The sequence below is a fragment of the Rhinolophus sinicus genome, chromosome 9 (assembly GCF_057876585.1).
Source record: "Rhinolophus sinicus isolate RSI-liver-muscle chromosome 9, RSI-T2T, whole genome shotgun sequence".
Classification (NCBI taxonomy): domain Eukaryota; kingdom Metazoa; phylum Chordata; class Mammalia; order Chiroptera; family Rhinolophidae; genus Rhinolophus; species Rhinolophus sinicus.
The window spans coordinates 21879769-21907010 of NC_142509.1; the positions used below are offsets into that span (position 1 = coordinate 21879769).

The 27242-nt window shown below is 37.1% G+C and overlaps 1 protein-coding gene across 12 annotated transcripts in view; it reads right to left on the bottom strand.

Moving 5' to 3' along the window:
- Window positions 1–27242, bottom strand: part of MTMR3 (myotubularin related protein 3) — a 126246-nt gene that overhangs the window by 33079 nt on the left and 65925 nt on the right. For all 12 annotated transcript variants that reach the window (XR_016022377.1, XM_019743034.3, XM_074321303.2 and 9 more), the window contains 5 exons: window positions 18674–18757; window positions 11187–11276; window positions 10659–10775; window positions 2448–2530; window positions 304–470 (listed from right to left, as the gene is read on the bottom strand). Coding sequence is in view for 11 of the 12 variants with exons in the window: in XM_019743034.3 (XP_019598593.3) it covers window positions 304–470; window positions 2448–2530; window positions 10659–10775; window positions 11187–11276; window positions 18674–18676 (460 nt within the window). In the remaining variant the exon portion in view is untranslated. The remainder of the gene's footprint in view (window positions 1–303; window positions 471–2447; window positions 2531–10658; window positions 10776–11186; window positions 11277–18673; window positions 18758–27242) is intronic.

Consider the following 27242-nt stretch of genomic DNA (forward strand, 5'->3'; position numbering starts at 1 on the left):
TTCCCTGACATGTATACAATACATCATTCATGGCTCCCATCCATTAGTCTTCCATAACACCCATCAAATCCTACTATAATTGGATTTTAGGCCCAGTAGATTGTGATGCCAAGTGTAGTGTTCTTTCCTTCCCCAAAAGGCAAGAAACATGTTCTACTGAGAAGAATGATGGCCACATGCCAGGGGCTGCATAAAATGTACACTGATTAAACAGGTGAATGCTTAGTAGTCTCATATCATGTTAAGGGTTCCGCAAGCAGCAGTTCGATAGAGCCATCATTTGCATGGTATGGAAAGGCCTACCTGGTCTGCACAGGTCTCCATGTTGCTCTTTTTCACTGGCGTAGACCTCCATGCACCAAGCGTGGTATGCAAATGAGAAGAGATCTTCTATTTTAGCAGGTGGTCGGATTGCATTGTTCAGTCTCTTAAGCCACTCTTGACACTGCTCAAAGGTTGAGAACTGACACCTTTGTAAAGCCAAACAAGTATGGATGTAATCAGAAGACAGTTGACAATGAAACCTAAGGGAAGCCACCATTTCAAGAGTGCCCACTCATGATAAAGTGACAACTATAGTTAAGAAAACATTAGAGGCGGTCATTCACATATTCATCATTTATAGTAAAAACAAGCTTACAAATTTTAGCCAATGGTGCAAAATGTCAAAAAGAAGAAAACTGGACATGTGGAAAACTTATTTTGTTAGACTCATGAATGACATCTCTTCTGAGATTGTCAGTTATTAAAGTAAAATGATAGTCATTCTCTTCCATGAGTGGAATTTCATTCTATTTCTTCCATCAAAGCTTTATAGTTGTCCCTCTCAAGAAATATGTTTAGAGCAGTTCTTTTTGTTTTTTTATGATATATTAGGCTGAGCTCAAAATAAATCACAGCCGTACTTCTGGCCAGTTATGGAATAATTTCAAAATTAGTCTATTGAGCAATTAGAATAAATCAGCAACTTTAGATCTACCATAGATATATAGTATTCAGTTGTGACCATGGAGAGAACAAAATAATTATATTATCAATTGCAATTTTCAGTATATATAACTAGGAAGTTAAAATAATTAGTGAAAAAAATACTTCACCTTTTCAAATGCAGTGTTTAAAACTGAGTCATTAATAAACAACCTTTTTAAACTGTGAGTTGTTGCCAGTATCTATCAAAAGCAAGCCAAATCTCAATGGCTAAAAAGCAACTTAAATATTCACCTTAAAACCAAGGAGGTCACTCAAACCTCTCCCGTGTCCCACTGGATGTGGTTTGTCAATATGCCCAAACAGGGTTTACTGGTACTCCAGAACAGGTCAAACAGATAAAGTAAAATCGTGGAGAATTTAAAACTTCTAGAGCTACTAAATTTAAAAAGGCACATCAAGGCATCATTTTGCAACCATTCTAGTAAAGATCAGGTCAGATAAAAATTAGTAATGGATGCTAAATCTATGGAGAAATTTAATGAGAAGCGGGAATCTGCGAATCTGCATTGTTTTAATGTGTTTACCATAGATTATTTATTAGATGCAAGGGAAAAATACAGAAATTATATAGAAAGCAGACAACACCTTGACAGAGTGATCAAAATTAACATCACAATAAAGGACAGATGGACACTGCTTGCCTCCAGACATAACAGAATACCCTGGAAAGGTCACAACCTCATACACATAGTACTGCAGCTGAGAATGTACAACCTCAACTTAACCATGAGGAAACACTGGAGAGACATACAATAAGAAACAGTCTATTAAAATAAAAGACAGTATTCTTCAAAATGTCATGAAAGACAAAGAAAGGTGGTGGAAAATGTTCCAAGTTAAAGAAAGCTACAGAATCATGGCAACTAAATGCAGTATCTGACCTTGACTGGATCCTGTTCTGAACAAGATGGGGGTGAGGGGGAAGACTATAAAAGGCATCACCATGTCGACTGACAAAATTGGAACATAAATAGTAGATTGGATAAAAGTATTATAAGGGTAAAATAGTTAAGTTGATAATGATACTGTGGTTATGTAAGAAAATATTCCTATTCTTAGGAAAGAACACTGAACTATTACAAGGTGAAGAGCCATGATTACATTAACTTACTTTTCAAATCATTCAGAAAAAGAAACACACATACATTCTCTCTCTTTCTCTCCCCCCTCCCCCCCCAAATGATAAAGCAAATGAGTAAAATGTTTTTAATACTCCTGTTCTTTGTACTAGATTTTGCATTTTTTGGTAAATTTGAAATTATTTCCAAGTAAGAAATTTAAAAATACCTTTCAAATAGCAAAGTAATCTAAAGATGAACTATTTCAGACACTGACTACTCAGAAAAATATTCCTAACAAGGCTGACCTTCAAAAGTTGTTTTTCTGTTACCCAACTATGGGTCCATTCTTTCAAAAGTATTTTCTACAATAAACAGCAGCATCCACACGCCACATACCTGATAACTTTGCAGTCTTTGCAAGTCAAATGAAGCTGAAATATATCTCGGCATTCCACACTTTCTATCAGCTGTAATGGAACCTGCAATTAAAAACATGAAGTCCCCCTTTAGTCAGAAAGGCAGCGACCCTGCAGTTCTTCAATGTGTCCAACCAAAGTGATGAGAACGCTCCACAGTGGAAAGGAGTAACCAGTGCTGCAAATTCATCTGGATCAATAATACTCAATTGATTTCCCACTGAGTGAATTCGGCTTTTCTTTGATCTCTAAATCACAGGCCTCAAGTCACCAAGAGGAGGCACCACCTCGGGAAGGACCGGAAAACAAGTCATCTTCTCAGGCATTAAGCTCATCACTCAAAGTAGTACTTTAGATGCTAGGGCGAGCTGTGATTTGTAATGCACAGAAGCTGAAGGGAACCAGAATGGTAATCCTATCTTGTCTACAGAAAAGAAATGCAGATCAAGGTGCTAGTGAGACTATACTTGTCGTTTGCCCCAAATGACAAAGTGAGTTTGTGGTTTTTCTGTCAACAAAGGAGCACCCTAAAAAAGATTGGAGGTCTGCACTGCCTGCAGGTTGCACAGGTAAGACAACAGGACAGTGACTGCTGGTCAGGCCCTCTGCTGACCCACAGGGATCAGCAGACCCACAGACCCACAGACCCACAGGGATCAAGCAGGAGGGAGCAGGCACACAGTGGTCAAAGGTCCTCCAACTGGTCTAATGTGCTTTTAGAAGACCAGCAGAGGAGCCCTTGTTTGCCACGTGAGGCTTGAGATATGACAAACTAGAATGGTTCTCTCCTTGCCAATCTGGTCAGCAGCCTCTACTGAACATAGGAGGAAATACAACAGTGAAGAGGATCAGAGAAGGGAAACAGAAGGAAATGCATCTGAACAGGGTGACAAACCCTCAAGTTAACATGAGACTCCTCCCCCATCCCTCCACTCATTCTGACTCAACCTCTGGCTTCAAAAAGCAATTTCCAAAACTTCTAAAGAGCCTGGTAGAATAAATGTGGATATTCCCTTTCCTTGGAAAGGGACAGACCACTGTCTCTCACATTGTCTCGCTAGCCAAACTGTGGCTCTGCGAGTTGCAAGCAGCATTCAAACAACCCATGTTTAGCAGCAGAGAGGGAGGCAGTCTCCTCCAGCACAGACAGAACAGGGAGCGCTGCCTGCACATGGGGCCTCATGTCAGCTAAGCCAGTTTCAGAAACCCTGTCCCACCACGCAGTTGCCAGACACAGCAAAGAACGCTAAGAACAAGGAGGGGGGACCAAAAAAAAGCCCAGTGCTGGACGTCTGGGACAAAGAAACAGAAACTGGGGCCAGGATTTAAAAAAGGGAAGAAAGCAAAACTGTAATACTCAGGTAGTGGCTGGGAGTTTCCACCTCAGGACCAGAGCCTTCTTGCTTAGTTCTAAGTCTACAATCTACAAAATTCCCTTACTTGTAATGGGATGGGGAGTAAGAGAAACACTATGAAATCTTGCCTGGGTTCTGAGACAAAAAGAGCACTGGCTCTGTGTTTAAGTCCTTAACCCCAAGGTGCTATGAGAAGCTGCAGCTGATGCGGCTAAACATTCTTTCAAGACCTGTATATCTAAGAAGGAAAACAACAACTACAATAATATATCAGTAGGGATAAACTGTAAAGGAGGAATAGATTAAGAAGAGGACACTGATTTATTCTCAGGTCAGTCCTTTACGTGCCCTGTAATAAACTCTCATATTGTTTTTTTTTTTCTTTTTTTTTATGCATCCCTCTCTCCCTTCTCCAACCCTCCCACCTTTTAAAAAAAGTGACTCCCTGGCTGACAATTAAGAAGCCTGAGTTCTAATATCAATTTTCTAAAATTTCACCAACTAAAATTTGCCTGCTTCCAGCTTTCCTTGGACAAGCTTCCCACCTTCCCACCTTCCTATATGCCACCAGCCTCTGCTTTCTGAACCTCAGATGGTCACAACTTAGGAATTCCAGTCACAGGTAATGGGAAGAATCCGGGGTGCAGTGAGAGTGAGCTTTACAAATCCACATGGAGAAGCTGCTCTCTCAGCAGTCACCTGCCTCTCAGGTCCCCTTCATCGCTTGAAAACCAACTAATGTTATTAGCAGCTGTTGCAGAGAGTGGCCCAGCCTGTGCTACCTTGCTACAAAGAACAAGTAAGTTTTCTCTCTCCTGCTGGACCAGAGACCAAGGGCCTGTGCCCAGACTTTCAGAATAAGAATCAAACATCTCAAAGCATGCAAAATATGCGCTACCTAAAATACATTTGATATACAAATTTACATGTATTTTAACATCACAAATTTAAGGAAGAAGAATAAAAATGCTGGTTGCTAATATGCAGATATTAGCAGGTCACCAGAAACCACCATATGTATTCAAGTCCCAGATACGGAAAACAGACGATTGTAATACTCACACAGATTGTTACATGCAGGGAAATTTAGCATGCAGCAAGAACAGGAACATATAGAAGAGAAACGCCTGATTTTATGTCAAATGAACATTTCCCTTCTTCTTCTCCTTCCTACCTCAATGATCCCCCCTTCAATGCTTCCTCCACTGGCATTCTTTTCCTTATCTAGCCAACCAAAACATACTAAGTTTCTCTACATTTTTTAAGGTTTACTCCACTGCTTTAGGTTTCTCAACTTTTCTCACATACGTAGAGGATCTCTCACCATTTCTGTAACTAGACATACTCAGTATCCAACCTCATAAGCAAATAATTACAGATTCAAGAGCCAGACCACTTTACAGCCCAGGAAGGTCAGCCACTACACTACAAGCTAGTGGCCAAGTCAGGGCCAGAATCCACGTCTGTCCTCCAGCCCAGGCTCCTTCCATTATATATGTGCGCCTTTCTTCCTCCAAGCTTGCCCTTGCCTTGTGTCTGAGCTCGACTTTAGCTTTTCTTTCACAAGGTTTCTCCACCAGGGATCTTCAAGAAGCAAACAGAATTTAAACCAAGATTCTTTAGATGCAATTCTATCCATGGAAGAGTAGTAAGAAACCTCAAGTCACATTCAAATCCTCTCTAGCCCACTGATTCAAGTGTTTTGTAGCTACTCATTTTCTTTTTGCACTTTTGTCCTCTGCCTTCTACCTGCCAAGTAGTTCTATCTCCCTTTACAGTGCTTTTTCCTTATAAACTTCACCAAACTCATGCTCAAAACAATGCATAAAACACACTCAGTGCTGTTAATCAGTTGCTCAAAAGGCCAGAAGTTACATCATGAACACCAGAACTCATAAGAGCATCAATCCAAGAAAAGCAGAAGAGCAGCAGTTAAAGAATTTAACAGACATGCACAGTTATTAAAGATCCACAGTACTGTCTCATTCTTGGGGGGGGGGGGGGTGTGTGTGTGTGTGTGTGTGTGTGTGTGTGTGTGTGTGTGTGCCCATGCACACATGCGCATGTGTATTGTTTCTAAGCACCAGAATTTAAAAATGGGATAATTTCCATCTTTTAAAAACAAATGCCCTTTTTATAGCCCGAATGGGAAGTACTAATCTTCTATACACACTTGAAGTAAAAATGGCAGTAACTGAGTGAACATAAAGCAAGTAATGATTCTAAACCTAAAATCTGTAATAAAAACACAAACATTTTGTTGCTCATCTTTGATATTTACAAGCTACTCTTCTAGCACTGGTTTCATATGCTTCTGCTGGGATATGAATGCTAAGGCAAAAGTGTACTCAGTGTTAATTAACCTCTTACCGATGGTTGGGGAATAAAGATTTTTGCTGTACTACAGTTAGACAATGGACACATGTGGGGAAAATGCTAAGAACAGTGTTCCAGCTGCTACACTTCTACCTTTTCCCTAAGCATTAACAGACCAGCCTAGAAACAGAAGTTTTAATGTCCTTTTAAATACTAATGTTGATTTTACAAATGATTCCTAGTTGAAATTCAGTATATATTTTTTAAAGGTCACAATTCCATCTGCTTATATATAAGCTGTGGGGCTTTATCCTCACCCCACAAATTGTTCTCATTATAGGGTACCACTAGAACGTGGTCTAGTAAGAGCGAAGGGACTCATGCAGAGAAGACACATTTTGCTGATTTGCAGGGTGAGCATCTGACATTCAAAACCAATTTGTTCCAAGCACATGTGCAAAAACCGCCTAGGTTTCTCATGCTACTTACTGGGATTTCAGAAGCAGTAGATTGAGAGGCGGTCTATTGAATTACACAACAAAAACTGTTTTAAACTTTCATGAATTCCACTTGAACACTTACTTGTTTATAAATTAGCGGAGCATCAAAGTAATATACCTGTATATACTCGTACGTTAAACTATAGTTTGGGCAAAGCACAGAATGAAAGCGATTCATGACCTTAAATGTTACTAACCAATTCTACTACAGAGTTCTTTACCCTAGGAATTGGAGACTTGATATCCAGTGAATGTGTGTGGATTAAAGTAATGATGTTTATGGTACCTAAGTCTACAGACACATTTCACTCAATGTGCTGTAAAATTAAGAGAATGTTTATGTGATGAATAGTAACTAGACTTACAGTGTTTAGAACTGTGTGTGCAAATGCAGTGTGTGCAAATATCAAATTACAATGTTGTACCCCTGAAAGACATGTAATCTTGTATACCAGTTTTATAATAAAAAAAATTTTAAGGAGAATATATGATATCAGGTAGCTATTTAAAACTTGATGGTAAGTTATTTTCTAAGGTGCTAAATGTATTGATTTAAAAGTATACAAAAAGAGGCAAACTGGGGCATGCCACAATATATATTGGCACATTTGGGCTTTGATGGTTGAATTATGTTTTATTTAGACTTAACCTTTAAAAGGGATTTGTTGATCTCACATATTTTACTGAAATACTTATCTGCTGAGGGAGGAGAAGGAGAGAGAGACCAATTCTCTAGTCTCCATCCAAGACCTAGTGCAGGAGGAGCCACTGTTTCCTGGAGGAACCACAGGTTTTAGGAACCATAGCACTAACTCTGATGCGATTAATTTATTTGTATGGAGAGGTCCTAGTGGGTCTCAATCTGAAATGTTTAAAGTCACCGTGATGCCCAAACACTTTTGCACAACCATCTTTCTGTGCAAAGTCATTATCTTGGGCATTTTAAGGGACATGTAGGCTCTATGCTTTAGAGGGTTATAAGGCTAACTGAGAAAACACTTTTAGGTGAGGAAATGGGTCAAAAGTAAATGGGTTAAGTTTTTTTAAGCATTATATTTCAATCACAAAGGGGGACCAACAATTCCAGTAAACAACCTACTATACAGCTACTATTAGAGATGATGACAGGCCTATTCACGCAGATATGTTGTTTTACAATGAGCTTTAAACCTAAAAGGAGTTTTAAAATACAGTATATTTAAAATGTTCTAATACTCATTTCAAACCCATATTAACTTCAACTCACTTAATATTTACTGAATATCATGGCACCAGGAGACATGCTCGATTCTGAAGATACAAAGACGAATAACCAAAAAATTACGTATCTGGTAAATGTTGTAAAGGTGTGTTCAAGATACAGAAGAAGCCAGAGGAGTATAATAAACTGCCAGGGAGGGAACTGGGACTGAGAAAGGCTTCACAAAAGAAGTTATCATCTAAATTAGGTTTTGACAGAAAAGAGAAGTTCCCTGGGCAGAAAAGAAGAAAGAGAACTCAGAAGTGTGAGATACAGCTGAATAGTCCAAGGAGGGTAGTTTTATTAACACCAAAGGGAGAAGAGAGAAAAGAAGGAGGGAAACAGACAGAAAAGCTGGCAGGGATCAAGGATCACACACCACTTAGCCTGACACCATGCTAAGTAATTTCATCTTAAAAATAGTACAGAAACACTGAAGGGCTTTAGGCTGGTGAATGACATGATCAGATCCATGTTTTCTCTCCAACACACCCTACTCCCCAATAGATTTACAAATAGATTCTAAAATACTTCACCATAAACCAATAAGCTGAGAAATAGGGGACTGTGTTGGAAAATGCAATGATATAAAACTATATCATCCCCACATACAATTTAAGTACAATTTCATTGATTCCAGGCACTTAAATACAATTTACACACAAAATTAAATAGGACAACTCTACTAATTACAGCAGCCCCCCGCCCCCATTTATCCATGGGGATATGTTCCAAGACCCCCAGTGGATGCCTAAAACCATAGATAGTTCCGAACCCTATATATACTATGATTTTTCCTATACATACAGTAGTCCCCCTCCCGCGATTTCAGTTAACCACAGTCAACAGTGGCAAGAAAATATTAAATGGAAAATTCCAGAAATAAACAATTCATAAGTTTTAAATTGCGTGCTGTTCTGAGTTGCATGATGAAATCTCATGCCGTCCTGCTCTGTCCCGCCGGGGATGTGAATCATCCCTTTGCCTGGCATCTCCACACTGTACACACTGCCTGCCCATTAGCCACTTAGTAGCCCCTCGGTTATCAGACTGACCATGTCACTATCACAGTACTTAGGGCCTCAATGCCATTCACATAACTTTCCTTACAGTATATTGTTTACTATTAGTTATTTTAATCTCTTACTGTGCCCAATTTATAAGTTAAACGTTATCATAGGTATGTATGTATAGGAAAAAACGTAGTATATATAGGATTCAGTGATATCCACAATTTCAGGCATCCACTGGAAGCCTCATCACATACCCCTTGCAAACAAGGCGGGGAGCACTGTACATACCTTTTCACTTAAAGGAAGCACTTTATGGCTTCTCTTTGGCATATGTGAATTGCCAGCATCACTATTCTTGCACTTTGGGGCCATCAGGGATGGCGTGTGATTTCATCACACTACTCAGAACAGTGCGAAACTTAAAACTTATGAATTACTTCTGGAATTTTCCATTTGATATTTTTGGACCACAACTGATCACAGCTAACTGAACTGCAGACACAGGGAGACTAGTGTATTACTGTCATTACTTTCACAGTAGCTGGTGGGAATTTCTGGTTGCTGGGATTTCACAGATGTTTCTGTCCGGTCCCCTCCTATCACGACCACTCAATTCCAAACGGACACTTCTGAACAGTGCTATATGGAATGAAAGCACATCATGTCTCTTTCCTTGATGAATCCAATGAGTATTTTTAGCTGATGGACAGAAAACTAACATAATAGCTATGATCGTAGCCCAAATCTAGACGCCAGAGAAATTCAGGCCACAATGGCTCCTGGACATATATACTTAACTACAAAGTATAATAATAAATACTACATAAATAATAAAAGCCGACTACAAAGAAAATGGCAGCCATTTGAGTCTTTTGAGAAAGAAAAGAATGTGATGAAGGAGTTGGGCATCTTTTGGACTGATAAATAAAATGAACTTAAGTGACAGATTTCAAAGAATCCCAAATGAACCCCAAAACACAATCTGAATGAAAGTATAGTCCTGAGCTTTTATAAGTGTCATAACACGCTTCTCTGTGCTAGAAACAAAGTGCAGAAAGGCACAATGCTGGCAAGTGGAGAAAGGAGAAGGCATTCATTTGGTGGAAGTAACACCGCATTTACTTCTTGCGCGTTTGTGGTGAAAGGCTCATTAACTGAAAACTATTAATAATGGCGGTGCACTGGAAGAACCAGTTTACTGAGAGTATCCTTCTAACTGAAGAGGGTAAATGCACTCCTGAGAACTGACAGCCTTCCTTTTTTCAGTAGTACATAGTCCATTACGCAAATAAACACTGTACTTAACATCTACATGCGTACTTACATCACTAAGAAGCCATGAGAGTTACCTTCATCCTGTAATGATAGTCTGCACTGAGCTCAACGTACATCTCATCATTTGACATTAAGGTCCAGGAAATTATCTCAACTGAGGCAGTAGTAACTACTAAAGATCGAGGAATAAAAGTCTATGTATATAGCCTCTGAACCCTTATAAAGTTTAATGATACAGCATTACTTAATGCAAATCACTCAGTATTGCTAAACAATGGACACCTCAGCTGACAACTACATGCATCATTTTAAGTCAAGCGTAAGACCTGCTTGCTAACCTCGTGTCCCGAGTGCTACATCAAGTGAGATAAAAGCAGAGCACAGTGTTTTCACACCCAACCCTGTATAACAATCCTCTCTGAGAACATCAACAAGTTTTTTTACTTCCTTTCTCCATCTACTTGAGTGGGAGAACAATACGTAATCACTTACATTAACAAGAGACTCCTTGAACTTGATGTGAAGTCTGTAATTAGAAAGAGCAATGATGGCATCCTCAGCACGACCCACATACTCTGTGCTTTCTCCATGAAGTTCAAGGAAAGGAACCTTCAAAATGGAAGAAGAAACCCTTCAGAGTTCTGAAGCAGTAAAATAAATTCTTCAAACACAAGTCAGGTGAATGATAAATCCACTGACACTAAAACTTAAAACATAATATGTAAGTGGGTAAGGACCGAAAGAGGATGGGTTTATACTTACATAATTCAAATACACCTAGTTATTCAAATTCTAGACTACTGAAGGAATGACACAGAGATGATCATCTCAAACAGTGACTTCTCAGGAAATAAGTCTTTCTAAAAGGAGAGATGTTTTCCAGATTGCATTTCTATTTATGTGCATGGTTTAGGAAAAGATATATATTATATAGTATGTATTACTTCAAACCATTAGCTGTGCTACATTATTACTATGATGCTAAATACTATTTTACAATCAAAAGTGGCCTGTAATTACCTGAAGATTCTCATCCTCCCGGATCAGCTGCTTCCTTGGAAAGATCTGATTGGCCTGGATGCACTCAAGGCTATGCCGAGTCTCTTCATCCTGAAAAAACCCCAAAACCTTTAAGTAATTTCAAAGCTCCTAGTCATCCATATTTAGTTTGCCTGCCATGTTTATTAGTGTAATCACGATGAGAGTCCAGTGACCAAGGTGAACAGGCAGAAAACTCAAGAAAAAAATATTCATCCTCAAGTCTTCCATCTAATATATTAAGGAACCTATAATCAGAGAATACACTGATGTCAAAAAAAAAAAAAGATTATGAATATTTATATTAAACACTAGTAAGTTGTTAGTACATTTCTTGTAAGAGAAACCAAGATATGGTGGTTTTGTTTTCTCTTTAATTTATAACCTTAAATTCTTATTTTTTGAAACATACATTCTGAATTATTTAAGAATAAAATGATATGATGTCTGGAATTTGCTTCAAAATAACTGGAGAGGGAAAGGTAAGGAGAACGTGAGTGGGGCATAAATGAAATAGGATTGTCCATGACGGATAATGGATGAAACTGGGTAAGTGGGGGTTCACTACACCATCGTGTCTACTTTGGTTATATATGAAATTTTTATAATAGAAAGTTTTGTGTTTTTTTAATGTAAGCTTAACTGAATTTCTCAAAATGAAAACATGTGTGAACCACCATCCCTAGTTCAATATGTCTTATAATACAAAATAGATTTCTATTAAAGCAATTTCAAAAGCAGCAGCAATAAATTTTAATCTAAATGGCACATGAATTGAACTAATCATAACTTAGTATAAAAAAGTAGTCTTTTACATAATGACTTTTTATGGTACAGGAAGACAGGTGAGAAAAGCAATATATTGGAAAGTACGAGTATAAATTATGATGGAATCTATTTACATAGCAAACTTTGTAAGAGCAAAAGCCGTATCATGCTCAACTGACAGGACTAAGAATTATAACCATTAGTGGATATTTCTGCATATGCTACTTATCAAAATTCTAAGAATTCTTTACATCTCCCCAAAGAGAGAAAAAAAAATCCTACCTATAAATAACACTTAAGGTTTTACCCAAGAGCAGTCTTAATCATAAAATCATAATATTAGTAACTCTACTCTGTAGTTCTCAAAGTGAGGTCTACAGATCCTGAGACCCTTTCAGGGGCTCTATAAGGTCAAAACCACCTTCACAATAATAGTAAGACATTGTTTGCTTTTTTTCACTATATTGACACTTGTACTAACAATGCAAAAAGAACTGGTGGATAAAACTGCTGACACCTTAGTATAATCAAGGCACCAATTTCACTTAGCAAGTTCTTGATAGAGCAAGGGGAAAAAATGATAAATTTTATTAAATCTTGAACCTTAACTGAAGTCTTTTTTTATATCAGAAATATACATGAAACACTCCTGTTGCACACTAAAGTATTATGGTTATCTCAAGGTAAAGCACTTGTGCAACTGTTTCAGCTACAATGTACTAACCACTTTTTTCACTAAGTACCATTTAAAATTTTTCTTACTTTTTCCATTACAGTTGACATACAATATATTAGTTTCAGATGTATAACATAATGATTAGCCATTTATGTAACTTACAAAGTGCTCAACCTGATAAGTCTAGTGCCCATCTGACAGCATACATAGTTATTACAATATTACTGACTGTACTCCCTATGCTGTATTTTAAATCCTCATGACTCTTTTTATGCTCGGTAATTTATACTTCTTAATCCGTTTAGGCATAATTTTTAAATGAAAGAACAACTGACAGACACAGTAATTCAGATGTAAGCATCTGGCAGATGTTTTCTCCAAATGACATTATTAGTTGCCAATGATAAAGCTTTTATTGGAAAATTAGAATTTTGGAAAACCTGCCATCTGCCACCATGAACTTAAGCTTCCCAATACTTAAGATTTTTTTGAGATCAGTGGTGATATTAAAATGTGATTTTTGAAAGAAATTATATAGTGAAATATGTCTATATTTGGAAGATCTACTTTACTCGATGAGCGAGCCATTATTTTCAAAATGACCAATGCATGACGTTACGAAATCATTCATGGAAAAAAGATCCATTTGAAGTGCAAGACAGACCAATGGCTGTAATGTAATAGAATATAAAAATAGAATATTAAAAAAATATATGGTTTCAGGTTCCACATTGCAACTAACCTTTAAAGAACTATTGCATATCAACTTTTGGTGTAGTATAAAGATGAATATACACAAATCCCTGAAAAAAACTATTAAAATACACTTCCCTTTTCTAACTTATCTGTACAAGGCTGGATTTACTACTTCATATATTTCAAACAACATATTGTAACAAATGGAATGCAGAAGTAGATACGAGAATCTAGCTATCATCTATTAAGCCAAACATTAAAGAGATCTGTAAAACTATAAAATGATGCCACATTACACTAATTTTTTTAGCCAAGGAAATAGTTACTTTTATCAAAAATGTTATTTTTGTTAACATTTAACAGGTTTGTTATTTTTAAACGAACTTACGAACATTTTAAAGATTTTTTTCCATTTTAATTTCTAACATAGTAAATATAGACAACATACCCCACAAAAACAAAAGCTCTTTGGGGTCCTCAGTAAGTTAAAACTATAAAAAGAGGTCCTTACAACAAAGAGCCGGAGTACCGCTGCTCTACTGCACTCCAATAGTAAACACCGATCGATGAAAGCTGTATCCTTTGAAGTCAAGCTTTCTCTAAAACCATTCTCCTACGGCTAATCTACGACAGGAAGAACCACACAGTGATTGAATAACAATCACTCAGCCATCTACAACCCATAAAACCAGCATCTTTTACTAGCTGACTGGGCTCATTCCTTCCCCTGTAAGGGGCCATTTTATCTTGAGGCAAAAGCTTTCTGAGGGCCTTTTTAAAAGTTTGATATCTAAAATGTAGAAAGAAATTAGTGGCTTCAAATAAAATTGTAACAATTTTATAAATGGCTCATAAAATGCTACAAACGTTACAAAACTTTATTCATTACTAAATAGAGACTTTTGTTATATTTGAAAACAAATGGTATGTGAATGTCACTTCCCTAGGAGTGCTAGGTATTCACGATGATTGTCAACAAACTGTAGCTGATAATCAAATAATTTCAAAAGCAAAAGTAGAAAAACCTATTCAGTTTTTTATAGCAAAAAGAAAAGTTTAATGAAGTTGGTGTATCTTAGAGATGACTTGGCTTCGAGCCTCCAAAAATATAATTACAATTACCTAGGGTATAAAAGGTTTGTAAAATGTTGTAAAATGTCTCCACTCCTATAAACATCAAATAACTTGTTAGAAGAAGAGTTTTATGTCAATTTGTTCCATTTTATCCCTGCTAAACAAACACACAAAGACTTTCACAGCCAAAAGCTTTTCTGAGAGAAAGGGTATATTGAGCCATATGCCAGGAAAGGACCAAGTCTCAGGGCATGAAGTTTAAATCACCGGCGGCAGCAGCACTAGGTAGACAAGGCAACATGCTCGCCATCCTGGAGTTGACTGGCACTTAAAATACATTATGTTTTGGGAAAGAAAGACATAAGTTTGTTTTGAAAGAACTGACACTGGATACAGATATGGGGGGCTGGGGGTAGGAAAAGGTGAAGCAGGGCAGTTCTATGGCAGGTGTACTGTCTGTAAATAAGAAATATTTTCTACTTTTGATTGGTGACAGGCAACAGTCCTGAAAGCTCAAGCAGGATGCTATGGCATCTGGTGGTCCACCAACTGACACCTGGAAGTTGATTCAAAGCTCTAACTTCCATTCAAGAATGTGAGCAGTCTTGCTAGTTGGCCCACAGCTATCATTAACTGGTTAACTATCTCTCTCACTCTCAGGCTGCTGTAATTTAAAACATCGCAGAATTTTTCTTTTGTCGTTCCTTTCCACTCATTTCCTGAGTTTTGTGACTGCGGGAAGGAATAATAAGGGACACAGTCATATTTGAAAAGTACTCGTTTTTTTTGTGTTAGTTTTCTCTACAATCAGTTCTATTTCCATCCTTAAGAAGTAGCTCTTGACTTACTAAAAGAACACTGATTATTTACACTTAGAACTAAAGAGAAAAGATATGAGGAATCTTCAATTTAGGAAGATTTTTCTCATAAACCAATAGAGGACAGGTAGAAAATGCTAGAAAACATTAAAGCACCCTTTTAAAAATTATTACATAAGGTACACTGTAAATATGCCTCTCAGCATCACATTAACTTTTTATCTCACATGAATGTATAAGGCCTAAAGTTTTGTTCTCTTCAGTAGAATTTTACAGAGGTACCCATTATTTCTTTAAGTGACTCCTAGTTTTTTACTGCCCTTTAAATAGCACAGAAGTGAAATAATGTAACAGGCTTAAAAAAAGAAAGCAAGAGATGTTATCTACCATTTCCTTCTTGCTGGCTCATTCAGTGGAGTGCTAATCCAGACCAATGTATACAACCAAAGTAGCTACTGAAAACTGAAAATGCAATGAATGGTTTTTAACATAAGAGAACTGAAAATCAGACCAGCAATACAAGAGTATGAAACAATAATTTTTCAAAGTCCAATAAAATAAACGTTCTTTTTCAAGACTGCCTCAGTTCGCAGTACCTGTAAAGGCTTCAGAACTCACTTTCCCCCCTTATACATAAAAATGCATTTAATCCCAAAGGACTTAATTAACATTAGGACAAACTACTCATTGACTTTCAAGAAGAATGGTGCTTTAAAAAACATTATTTGGCTAAACATAAGTTGAATTAACTGCCTAATTTATTATAGTTTCTGAATTTCACAGGTAAAAAAGGAGGCCAAACTTGAGATGGTTGATAGAGTAAGGAGTTGGAAGGAGACAAAGGGAAGTAATAAACTGGCAAGTGTTGGCCTGATAAGAGGCTTGGAAACAAATTTCTCCTAGGCTATAAACAGTCATTTACTAGCACTAGAGAGAATGTATTCCATATGGAGGACTTCCTGGTATTGCTGAGGAACACAGGTATTGTGGAATCGGGCACTTTTTAGTCTCCATCAGCTCCATAAGGTCAATAGAGTCACCTACAAAAATCTTGTGAAGGGACCAGTCAACACAGTTCCAGGCTAGTTTCTGCTATTGGCTAAACTATGCTGATAAAGAGAGGTAAGTCGATACCTCAGAGGGGAAGTCAACACTAGAGATATATATTTAAGGAACTTGGGGAGCAGAGACTGTTGGTAAGTCAAAATGCCTATTAACTAAATTCAAATATAGCACCCCAAGATAAAAAAAACAACTCTACTCCTAAGAATGAAATGTGTGTAGGAACACTTACCAAAATGGAAAAGTGAAAGTAATTATGAGTCCCATCGTTAATTCCAGTCACTATATTCTTAAGACTGGTATTCGAAAGCCATCAAAAATACAATTTCCCTTGTGATAATGCTGGAGATTTGCTTCAAAATAATCCAAAAAGGTGAGGGTAAGGAAGTCAGAAGAAAACAAGTATGGCCATGAATTGATGATTACTTCTGCTGACTGATATATATGCTCATATATATGAGTTCATTATACTAGTCTCCCTTTGTAGAGCTTGCGATTGTCCATGACATGACATGAAAACATACTTTCCTACTGTGTTTCGCCGAAAATAAGACCTAGCCGGACAATCAGCTCTAATGCGTCTTTTGGACCAAAAATTAATATAAGACCCGGTCTTATTTTACTATAAGACCAAATCTTACATAATATAAGACCCAGTCTTATTTTACTATAATATAAGACCGGGTCTTATATAATATAAATATAATGTCTTTTGCTCCAAAAGACATATTAGAGCTGATTGTCCCGCTAGGTCTTATTTTCAGGTAAATGCGGTAAATGCTAAAACAACAGAATATATTAAAATTCATGTTAATTAAATTGATAGTTCAACAACTTGCAAAATGTTATATATAGTAAAATGAACATTAGGAACCAATGAATCAACCATGGATAAATGTTTAATTCATTTAGAAATTAGATTAAAAAGAAACTTCATCACGTTTTAACTCCAACTACATAAACTATACATATGGACATTGGGCTAGTTAGAAATGAATACAACCATGGGTTCTGGTGGTAGAATTGTAAATGAGTATTTGTAAAAACCTGTTATAATGCTGGTTTATGAAAAATAAAAAACACTTTTCTGAAGATACATGGCTATACTGCTCCCCAACTACAGCACCAAGAAGCATCTCCAGAGCCCATCAAGAAGGCTGCCCGCAGGGCACCACAGAGACCGCAGCGCACCCAGACGTGGAGCGCACGGGTGCTAGCTATGTGGTACACAATGAAGGACGAGCTCTCAGTACAGGCAGAGCGGCTTTCATCCGCTCATCACTTGCTATTCATTACCACTGGCATATATACCACATAAATATGAGGCATACATTTTTCAATTCATTAAAAACTCTGTGGGAAAGGCCATAAAATAAAATATAGTCTAGAGAAATAACATTAAAAGTTCATCAGTGTTTGGGTCTACAATACACAGTTATGTCCATAAACGAAGAAAAAATTGGCCCAGCTTGAGATGAAAGCAGTTACCTTTCTCCTCCTTTTAATATGACGTTTCTACACAACTAGTTTTTCTGTTTTAGTTTGTTTTTAATTTTGAAAAGCATTTTCCACCCATGTCCCTAATGAAGCTTGAAATTAACATGGCCTTTTCAATTCCTTCTTTGTGCACCAGCATGAAACAGAGTTTGCATCTAGGAAACATCACAAGGTAGAAAGAAGCAGGGCAATATTACAGAGGACCATTCTTTTTTAAGCCTTAAAGCGCTATTTATGTATTCTCAGGATAGAAATATTGCTGGCTCATTGTTCCATCTTCTCTGCCTGGACTGGGCCTGGGCCCTAAAGGGCCCTCAAGTCACTAAAATGTCCTCGATATAATCTTTTTAGTCAAAGACGTAGGCAGGGTGTGCAGAGCTGCCCTCACTTTCCTTGGGATAAAAATACTGCCTTAAATAGAACGGGGAAGGTAGGAAATTGCTTCTATCCAGAAAGGTAAATTCATAGATTATGTGTATGACCATATCATAATTCTCATACACATACACACACACACACACACACACACACACACACACACACACAGTTTTCAGTACATCTTGCTTCCTAGAAAAGGAATAAGAAACCTGGAGTCCAAAAATCATGGGTCTTGACTCCACTTACTATCTGACTAAAAAGAGACAGTATCTAACTCACAGAATTAAAGTTAATAAAATGAAATGGGTCTAATACACTAGAATACTCCATTACTACTAAGTAAATAATTAAAGAAAGGAGACAAGAAAAAAGCTATGGGAAAGGAAAAGTAAAATGACTTCTTACAAGAACAAAAATGGCGAACTATGGATGTATTAATGTTCGCTTAATTTTAAGGATAGAGTTCAATTCCAATTTTCTCGTTATTTGCTTGTACTTACCATGACAGGAGGCCCAGATTAGGAGGAGAGATCCCGTCCCTTCCACAGTGTCTGCCAAAGCTTTTCTTTCTTTTACGCTTGGATCTTTAAAAAAAAAAAAAAAAAAAAAGGGGACAAAATTGGCAATTTCCCCCCTACTTGGCCACACTCTAATTAAAGGAACTGCATATACACAGACCCAAAAACCTGACCAGAGTCAGCCAAGAAAATGTTTATTACCCAGCCAATTCACACTAGTCAAATCCAAACTCCATAGTCCTTTGTGAAAATCCTCTCAGTCCTAACTTATTTGGGCAAAAATGGAACAAAGGCTCATGTTCCTAACGTTGATAGTAATAGAAAAGTGTCATGAACCTTGGATGAAAGTAATAAAGCAATGATAATTAAAACCAACCTGCAAGCACAAAACCAATATTCCTGTAATATCACAGGATGTTTTATCTGTAAATTCCAAATGGATTCTCCCTACCTACGGGAATCACACTGGCTTAATAAGCAAAATATGAAAAAATTGCCTCATTGCCCCAATATTCTATGCTCATCTGAAATTTCACATAAACTGTGCTGATAATACCTTTTCCAGGTTTTTAAAACAACAAAAGGGGTGGGGGAATAATACCCGACTAGAAGTGCAAAGACAGGCTACTAAGCGCTTGATGATCTTTAAGAAGTTGCTTTAAAAAAAAAAAAAAAAAATAGGTTAATTCCACGCAAAGCCAGCATTTCTGGTTTGCTAAACTTCCATGAATACAGGATATTTTGGGGAGTCTGGGATTCAACACTCAAAGTAAACTCTTTCAGAGCAGTGTAAGTGAGAGGCTATAGAACATCAAAGAAGCAGCAGGGCCCCGAACATGTGGAGCCTTGTGCAGCTGTGAGCAGAGGGTGGCCTGACATAACTTACTATAAAGAATGGCTCTGGCTGTTGGGTGGAAATAGACCAGATTGTTGGGGGAAGAAGCAGAAAGACCAGTTAGAAGGCAATAATCACTACATAGTAGTAGTGATGGAAATGGTAGGATATTGCTGGATTCTGGATATACATTGAAATGACCACATAGCATTTGAGCTAATGAATTAGAAAAGAGGAAAAGAGAGAAGTCAAACTTTTTGGCCTCAGCAATTGGAAGAAAGGACTCCCATTTACTGATGATGGAAGACCAGTAAAAAGAAATGGATTCCCTCCTTTATGCAGAAGTACAGGAGGGGGAACAGGGAATCAGAGGTTCCATTTTAGACATGTTAAGATGGCCATGAGATATCCAATTGACGATACCATGAAGAGAGTTGAATAAATCAGCCTGGAAATGAAGATGGAAGCTAGCAATATTAACATGAATGTGAGAGACAGAAGTATGTGGATGGCATTAAAGCCAGTTAATTCGGGAGCAAGTACAGAAGACCAACGACAGTAGTTGGGGATACTCCATTGTTTAGAGGATGGAAGTCTGAGGAAGAACTAAGTGGTTCAGTAACAAACCAGAGTCATCATTCTCACCATTCTTCAAACCCAAAACAAACCTTGGTGATCTGACCTAGCTCGAGAATACCAATTAGCATAAAATTATCTCATTTATTATTTCAATAAATATTTATTCAATACCTATTATATTCCAGGCACTGTTCTACATTTAAAGGAACAAAAAGTCATGGAACTTAATTTTACTAAGAAACACCTACTAGGTAAATCTAAAAAAAAAGAAAAAATTGTCCTAATGTTTTGCAAAAGGTATGTGGTTTAGAATTGTGTTTCTAATTACAGTATCATACACATTCGAACTGTTATATCTTAAACAACTTAAATAGAAGTGAATTTAATATGTTTTGCAAAACAGAGAACTCAAAATGCAATTCCAGTGATGAGGATATTTATGTCAACAATGTGGAGACTTGAAACACTCACACATTGTTGGTCGGAATGTAAAATGGTACAACCCCTGTGGAAGTTTGCCAATTCTTTAAAAATTACACAGTCACCATATGAGCTATCAATTCCACTCCAGGGTATATCCAAGAAAACTGAAAACATGTCCACACAAATGTTCGCAGCAGCATTATTCGTAATAGCCAAAATGTAAAAAAACCACCCAAATGTTCAAATCCAATGTCCATCAACTGATGAATGAATAAACAAAATGTGGCATATCCATACAATGGAATATTATTCAGCAGTAAAATGGACTAAAATACTGATGCATGACACAACATGGGTGAACTATGAAAACACTATGCTAAGTGAAAGAAGTCAGGCACAAAAGATAACATATTGTACAATTCCATTTATGTGAAATGTCCAGAATAGGTAAATCCACAGAGATAGAAAGTAGATTAGTGGTTGTCAGTGGTTAGGCTAAGGAAAAAATATGGAGTAACTGTTCATGGGTATAGGGTATCTTTGCAGGGTGACAAAAATGTTCTGGAAATACATAATGGTGGTGTTTAGTACATTATATACACACCGTATTTCCCCCAAAATGAGACCTAACTGGAAAATAAGCCCTAGCATGATTTTTCAGGATTCTCGTAATACAAGCCCTACCCCCAAAATAAGGCCCAGTTAAGATCGTCAGCCAGATGGACACATTTAGTATGTCCGTTGCAACACATGACGGATGTATTCAATTATAAAAGAATAATAATATATAATTAAATATAAATATTATTGACATTAATACTTAAAATAAATGATAATATAAATTATAATTATTTGTAAATACCCAAGCAGGCGCCTATGGACGAGAGGTAAATGCCTCTGTAAACAGATGAACTCGAGACTTGTCTAATGACCAATCGGAGTACAGACACAACGCACGAATAACGTGCGCACCTGATAACGAACGGACGTGGTTGTGTCTAATGTGAATCTTCATAATTCAATATGTCATGTGTTGTGACATACTTAATGCACTCGTGTGAAATAAAGAAACGTTTTCTGAATTTTGGTGCCTGCAATTTTTCGTCGCTTTTGTGTGGACCATCATTCTTAACTACCATTTTTGTTGCCACTCCTGTCTCGTTAAGTCTGCATTAACACTTGATTTAATGGTAGATTTAAAGGGAATAATATTTTGACCCCCAGATAAGATGAGTGCAAAAAGAAAGAACTATTCTGTAGAGTAGAAGAAAGGAATCGTGGAGGACTCCCGGGGCAAGAATCTTAAGGCTTTCTGCAAAGAGAAGAAGTTGGATCTCCGAATGGCCCAAAAATGGCGAGCAGAGTACGATAACCTCAGTCAATAGGAGAACGAGGGAAATGCTAGAAGCGCAAGTGTGGATCAGGTCGGCAACTGTATTTCCTGAGCTGGAAGACATCATCTGTGAATGGATTGCTGACAGGAGAGCAAAGGCTTTGGTTGTGTGCAGGGCTGATATTCCAGCATTTGCCCTTGCAATGGCACCACAGTAGCAATATCCCCAGAAGAACTCAAAGCATCACAACACTGGTTGGATGGCTCCCTTCAGCGACATGAACTGTCTCTAAGATCGACAACACTGTTCAAGCTGGAAGATACTGAAGTTATTAAACGTGCACTTGCATTCAAGTCTTTTGTTGATGGCATCAACTTTTCTAAATACCAACTCTCCAACATGATTGCTATGGATGAAACTGCAGTGTTTATGGGCCAAGAATCAAGCGACAATTGATCAGAGGAGAGCCTCGTCAATCTACATTCCCTCCATTCGTTACGAAAGTGCACGTGTTACCTGTATTTTGACAATTCGTCTGGATGGAAAGAAAGCCCCACCTCTAATCATCACTAAGGGCAAGAAAGATAATGTTGAACATGTTTCAGGCATTTATGTTCCTGAAACAGAAAAAGCCTGGTGCACACAAGCAGTTATAAGGAAGTGGGTCGATTTAATGCTGCCACTTGTTTTGCGAGGTGGCCAAAGAGGTCTGCTAGTCTGGGAATCAGCCAGCACTCACCGTGCTAAAGACATGAAGAATTTCCTTGCAGAGAGAAGAACAGATCAAATAATGATTCCTGCAGGAATGACTGCCTATCTCCAGACTCTTGCTATTGCAATAAACAAGCCATTCAAGGACCATTTGTGCGTGGAAATCAATAACTACATTGAAAATAGAATGGAGAGAAATCAGCGTGGAAACTTTGTGACACCTAGACTGCAAGAAGTCGTGACTTGGGTGAAGAATTCCTGGGATAAAATCACTGACAGCTGTGTTGCCAATGCACTATGAGCTACATGGACAAGAACTGCTCATTTAAGGAGAACTCTATTGCTGGACACGAGAGATTGAGGCCGATGGTTCTACAGGAAATGGAGTCACAAAAATACAAGTCGGAATTCAGGGTTTTGAGAGTTATGACAATGTTCCAGAAGAAGATGACATAACTATATTTGAATAAATGTAATTTTTGTACATTAATAAATGTAAATTGTACATAAATAAATGTAGATTGTTGTACATGAAAAAATAAGACATCCCCTGAAAATAGCCCTAATGCGTCTTTTGGAGCAAAAATTAATATAAGACCCAGTCTTATTTTTGGGGAAATACAATATTAAAACCTCCGGAAATGCATACTTCAAAAGGGTGAGTTTTATGTGATGTGAATGATAGCTCAATAAAAAAATGAATGTGAAGAGTACGAATATAATCAAACTTTTCATGAAATACTAAAGCTAATCTTACCGCAAAAAGTTATGGGGCCAATCCAGCAGCAATGAGCATTCTAATCATCTAGGCTATGTTCTCTAAACATGAGGACAGAAGGAGCCATGGCTCCTGAGAAATAGCCAATTCCCAGTCTGGAAAAGGTGATATGTAAGCTGATTCTGGAACATATTATTAAATTGGAAAGCAAGGAAAAGTATCAAAGACTACTAAGAGTATGTCAAAAAGACTAGGGAGCCAACCTGAACACACTCACTGATAATAAGTGCAATGGACTGAGTTTCAATATATTAGGTTGGTGCAAAAGTAACTGCAGTTTAAAAGGTTAAAAATAATTGCAAAAATCGCAATTACTTTTGCACCAACCCAATACTTGACTATGAGTTCATAATGATTCTCTCTTTCTCATTGGTCACCACTGGAGGATGCTAGATAACCAACTTCTTATTTTTGAAAACTGGTAAAAATAAGAGGAAAGAATTAGTATTTATCCTGCTTTTCCTATACAACCTGAACATCTGTACAATTGAGTAGTTGATGAGGGGAATATACCATCTAACACATGAAGAAGGAAAGACAGAAATAGGTATCACCATTTTACAACTGCTAATGAAATACAGGATGCGAATAATGATGTAGGCTATGGAAAACTACAGGAAAGTCACCCAAATTCTTTAAGCAAACTGCAAGACAAGAGAGAGATGGAAGGGAAACCTATAGATTAAAAGAGACTAAAGTGACATGTCAACCAACTGTCATATATAGATCTTATCTGCATCCTGATTGAAAGTATAAAAATAAGTTGAGACATTTAGGGAAATCGGACCACATACTAAATATTTGATGATATTAAGGAACTATTAATTTTCTGTATAATTGACAATGTTATTGTAGTTATGGGTGGGGTTATGTTTTTAAGTTTCTTTTACATATGTAATGGAAATACATAAAGATTAAGTGATACATCAAGGACTAAGCAGAACGAGCAAGAGTATCTATGAAACTGAATGGGCCGTGAATTGATAATTTTTGAAGCCCAATGAGATAAGTAAATGGAAATTTATTAAACTATTTTCTCTACTTTTATACACTTGAAATTTTCACATAATAGTTTTTCTTAACATAATAGTTCTTCTACCTCAAAACCCCCAGTTATTGAAGAACTAATTTAAACAGTCAACATTTTAGCTGTCAGAAAACCAGTGGTTTATATAGTAAACATATCAATATGCATTGGGTCTTTTAAGATTTTCTTTAGCAAAATTAAAAAAAAACAAAAAACTCTCACAGGCTTCACAGAGTAAGCAATCCCAACTGAAATATATTCACCTGCAGTGACACTGAACTAGAAATCAAATTCCATTTACAAAGTAAACTCTTGAACACCAGATATATCCCCATTAGCTATCTTCCCAGTCAAGTCCAATTTTTTTTCAACCTTTTTATTTTATTTATTTACTTATTTTTAAGTGTGTTTTTCCAGGACCCATCAGCTCCAAGTCAAGTAGTTGTTTCAATCTAGCTGTGGAGGGTGCAACTCACAGTGGCCCATGTGGGGATTGAACCGGCAACCTTGGTGTTATAAGCACCCCGTTCTAACCAACTGAGCTAATCGGCCGCCCCCAATTTTTTAATGAATACAGAAATACCAAGACAAAGATTTGCCACTGAGGATTAAAGTCTCAATCAATTTAAAGTCATTACCAAGAAATGACACCTTCTATTTCTACATCAAATAAAGACTCCAATATGGTGTGCTGCAACTTTAGTCAGTCAGTCCGTCAATATTAGTACGTGTTGAACCTAGTATGTGTCAGACAGTATGACATTATGCTTGTTTCTGCACTAAAGAGCTCATATTGCAGTGTGGGAGAGAGAAAAAATTGTGCTATATGTGATGAAGGACACAAACCGGACGCTGAGACAGAGACTAGGGGTAGGAGACAGGGGTACGGGAGTCCTACTTTAGAAAAGATGGTCAGAAAAGACCTCTCTGTGAGGCAAGGCAAGTTTCTGAGCTAGGGAACAAACAGCATATGCTCCTGACAGAAGAAAGACTGGCATTTCTGAAGGATTAAAAGGAGGAAAGAAGTACGGCTAAAATGTACTGAGTCAGAAAGAAGAGTGGTTCAACTTCAAGTTGAAGAAACTTTAAGAGAAAGCGTAAGAGAAAGATCATGTAAATAGTAAGGAGTATAGACTATATTCCAAGTACAACAGGGAGCCACTGACAGGTTTTAAACAGCAGAGTGACATGATTTGATTTTAAGATCATTCTGGCTACTGTGTAGTAAATGGATTAGAGAACAAAAAGAATCAAGACAGAATCAAGAATTACAAGGAGAAGGTGGCTTGATTTAGACTGGAGGCAGTACAGAATAAAAGCATAACGGTGTGAAAGGTATGCTGGAATATAACTGACAATAGGTAAAGGCCTAGACGTGGGGGCTAAGAACGATTAAAGACTTTATGATCAGGAGGGGAAACAAGAAAACATAAAAATAGTTCAAAGTAAGAGGTACTGTTTTAAGCATCTGAGGAAAGATAAACTTTCTATAGGAAGTCCAAGATCTTAAGAAAAAGCCAAGACCATGGGTAACTGCAACCAACATGAATCAAGCAGCTGCTGAGGGGCCTTATAAAAAAATCTACAAATAGCAGATATGACCAATCCTTATGAGATATTCAGCAACTGACGTGCAAAATGTGGCTCCCAGAGTGATAATTATACTATCACCACAAAAGAAAAAACTAAGCCATTACTGTTAATCTAAGAAATTTTAAAATACAGGTGTAAAAAGTAAACAATTATTCTCATACGCTGCTGATGGGAATGTTAAACAGTGCAACCTCTTTGGGAAACAGCCTGAGAGTTCCTCAAACAATTAAACATAGATACCATCTGCCCTAGCAATTCCACTCCTATGTATTTACCAGAGAGAGACAAAAACACACATCCACACAAAAACTTGAATATGCATTACTCAAAAGAGTCAAAAGGTAGAAATAACCCAAATGTCCACTGACGGCTGAATGGATAAACAAAATGTTGTATATTCAAAATAGATTATTATTAAGCCATAAAAAGAATGAAGTACTTATATACTTCAATGTGGATGAACCTTGGACATATTATGCTAAATAAAAGAAGCCAATCACAAAAGACTACATATCATATGAGTCCATTATACGAAATGTCCAGAACAGGGAAACTGATAGAGATAGAAAGTGGATTAGTGGTTACTTAAGTCTGGGGGAGATGAAAGGTAAAGGGGGTGACAGCTAAAGAGCATGAAGTTTCTTTTTGAAGTGATAAAACTCACTGTGGTGATGCTTGCACAACACCATGACTATACTGAACCACTGAACTATACACTTTAAATGGGTCGAATGTAAACTATCTGAGTTATATCTCAATAAATCTGTTATTTTTTAAGTAAGAGGGAGTTCCCTCCTCACTCATTGCTGTTCTTTACCTACATGTAAGTACAACCAATGTTAACTAATTTATAATTCTGTCCAGACACTTGTCTGTGCATATACAAAGACACAATCTACAAAAAAAGTGAGGGGGGAAGAATCATACTGTATTCATTGTTCTGTAACTTTTTTCTTCAATTAATGTATCAAATCCTTCTTGTGTCTGCCCATACTTTCAGATGGCAGTTCAGTATTCCACTATGTTATCACAAACCGCAACTTAACCATTCAATTGCTGAGACATCCAGGTTATTTACATTTTTCTTTTACAATCAAAAAAGCTGTAATAACTATCCTTGTCCATATTTCTGCGTAAGTCATTATTTCTGCAGCACTGATTCACGGAAATAAATTTACTGGTGAAAAGATACATACTTTTTTTAGAAGGATATGATTATTGCCAAAGACTACAAATACTTTTTCTTTTATTTATTAAAAATAATTATTTAT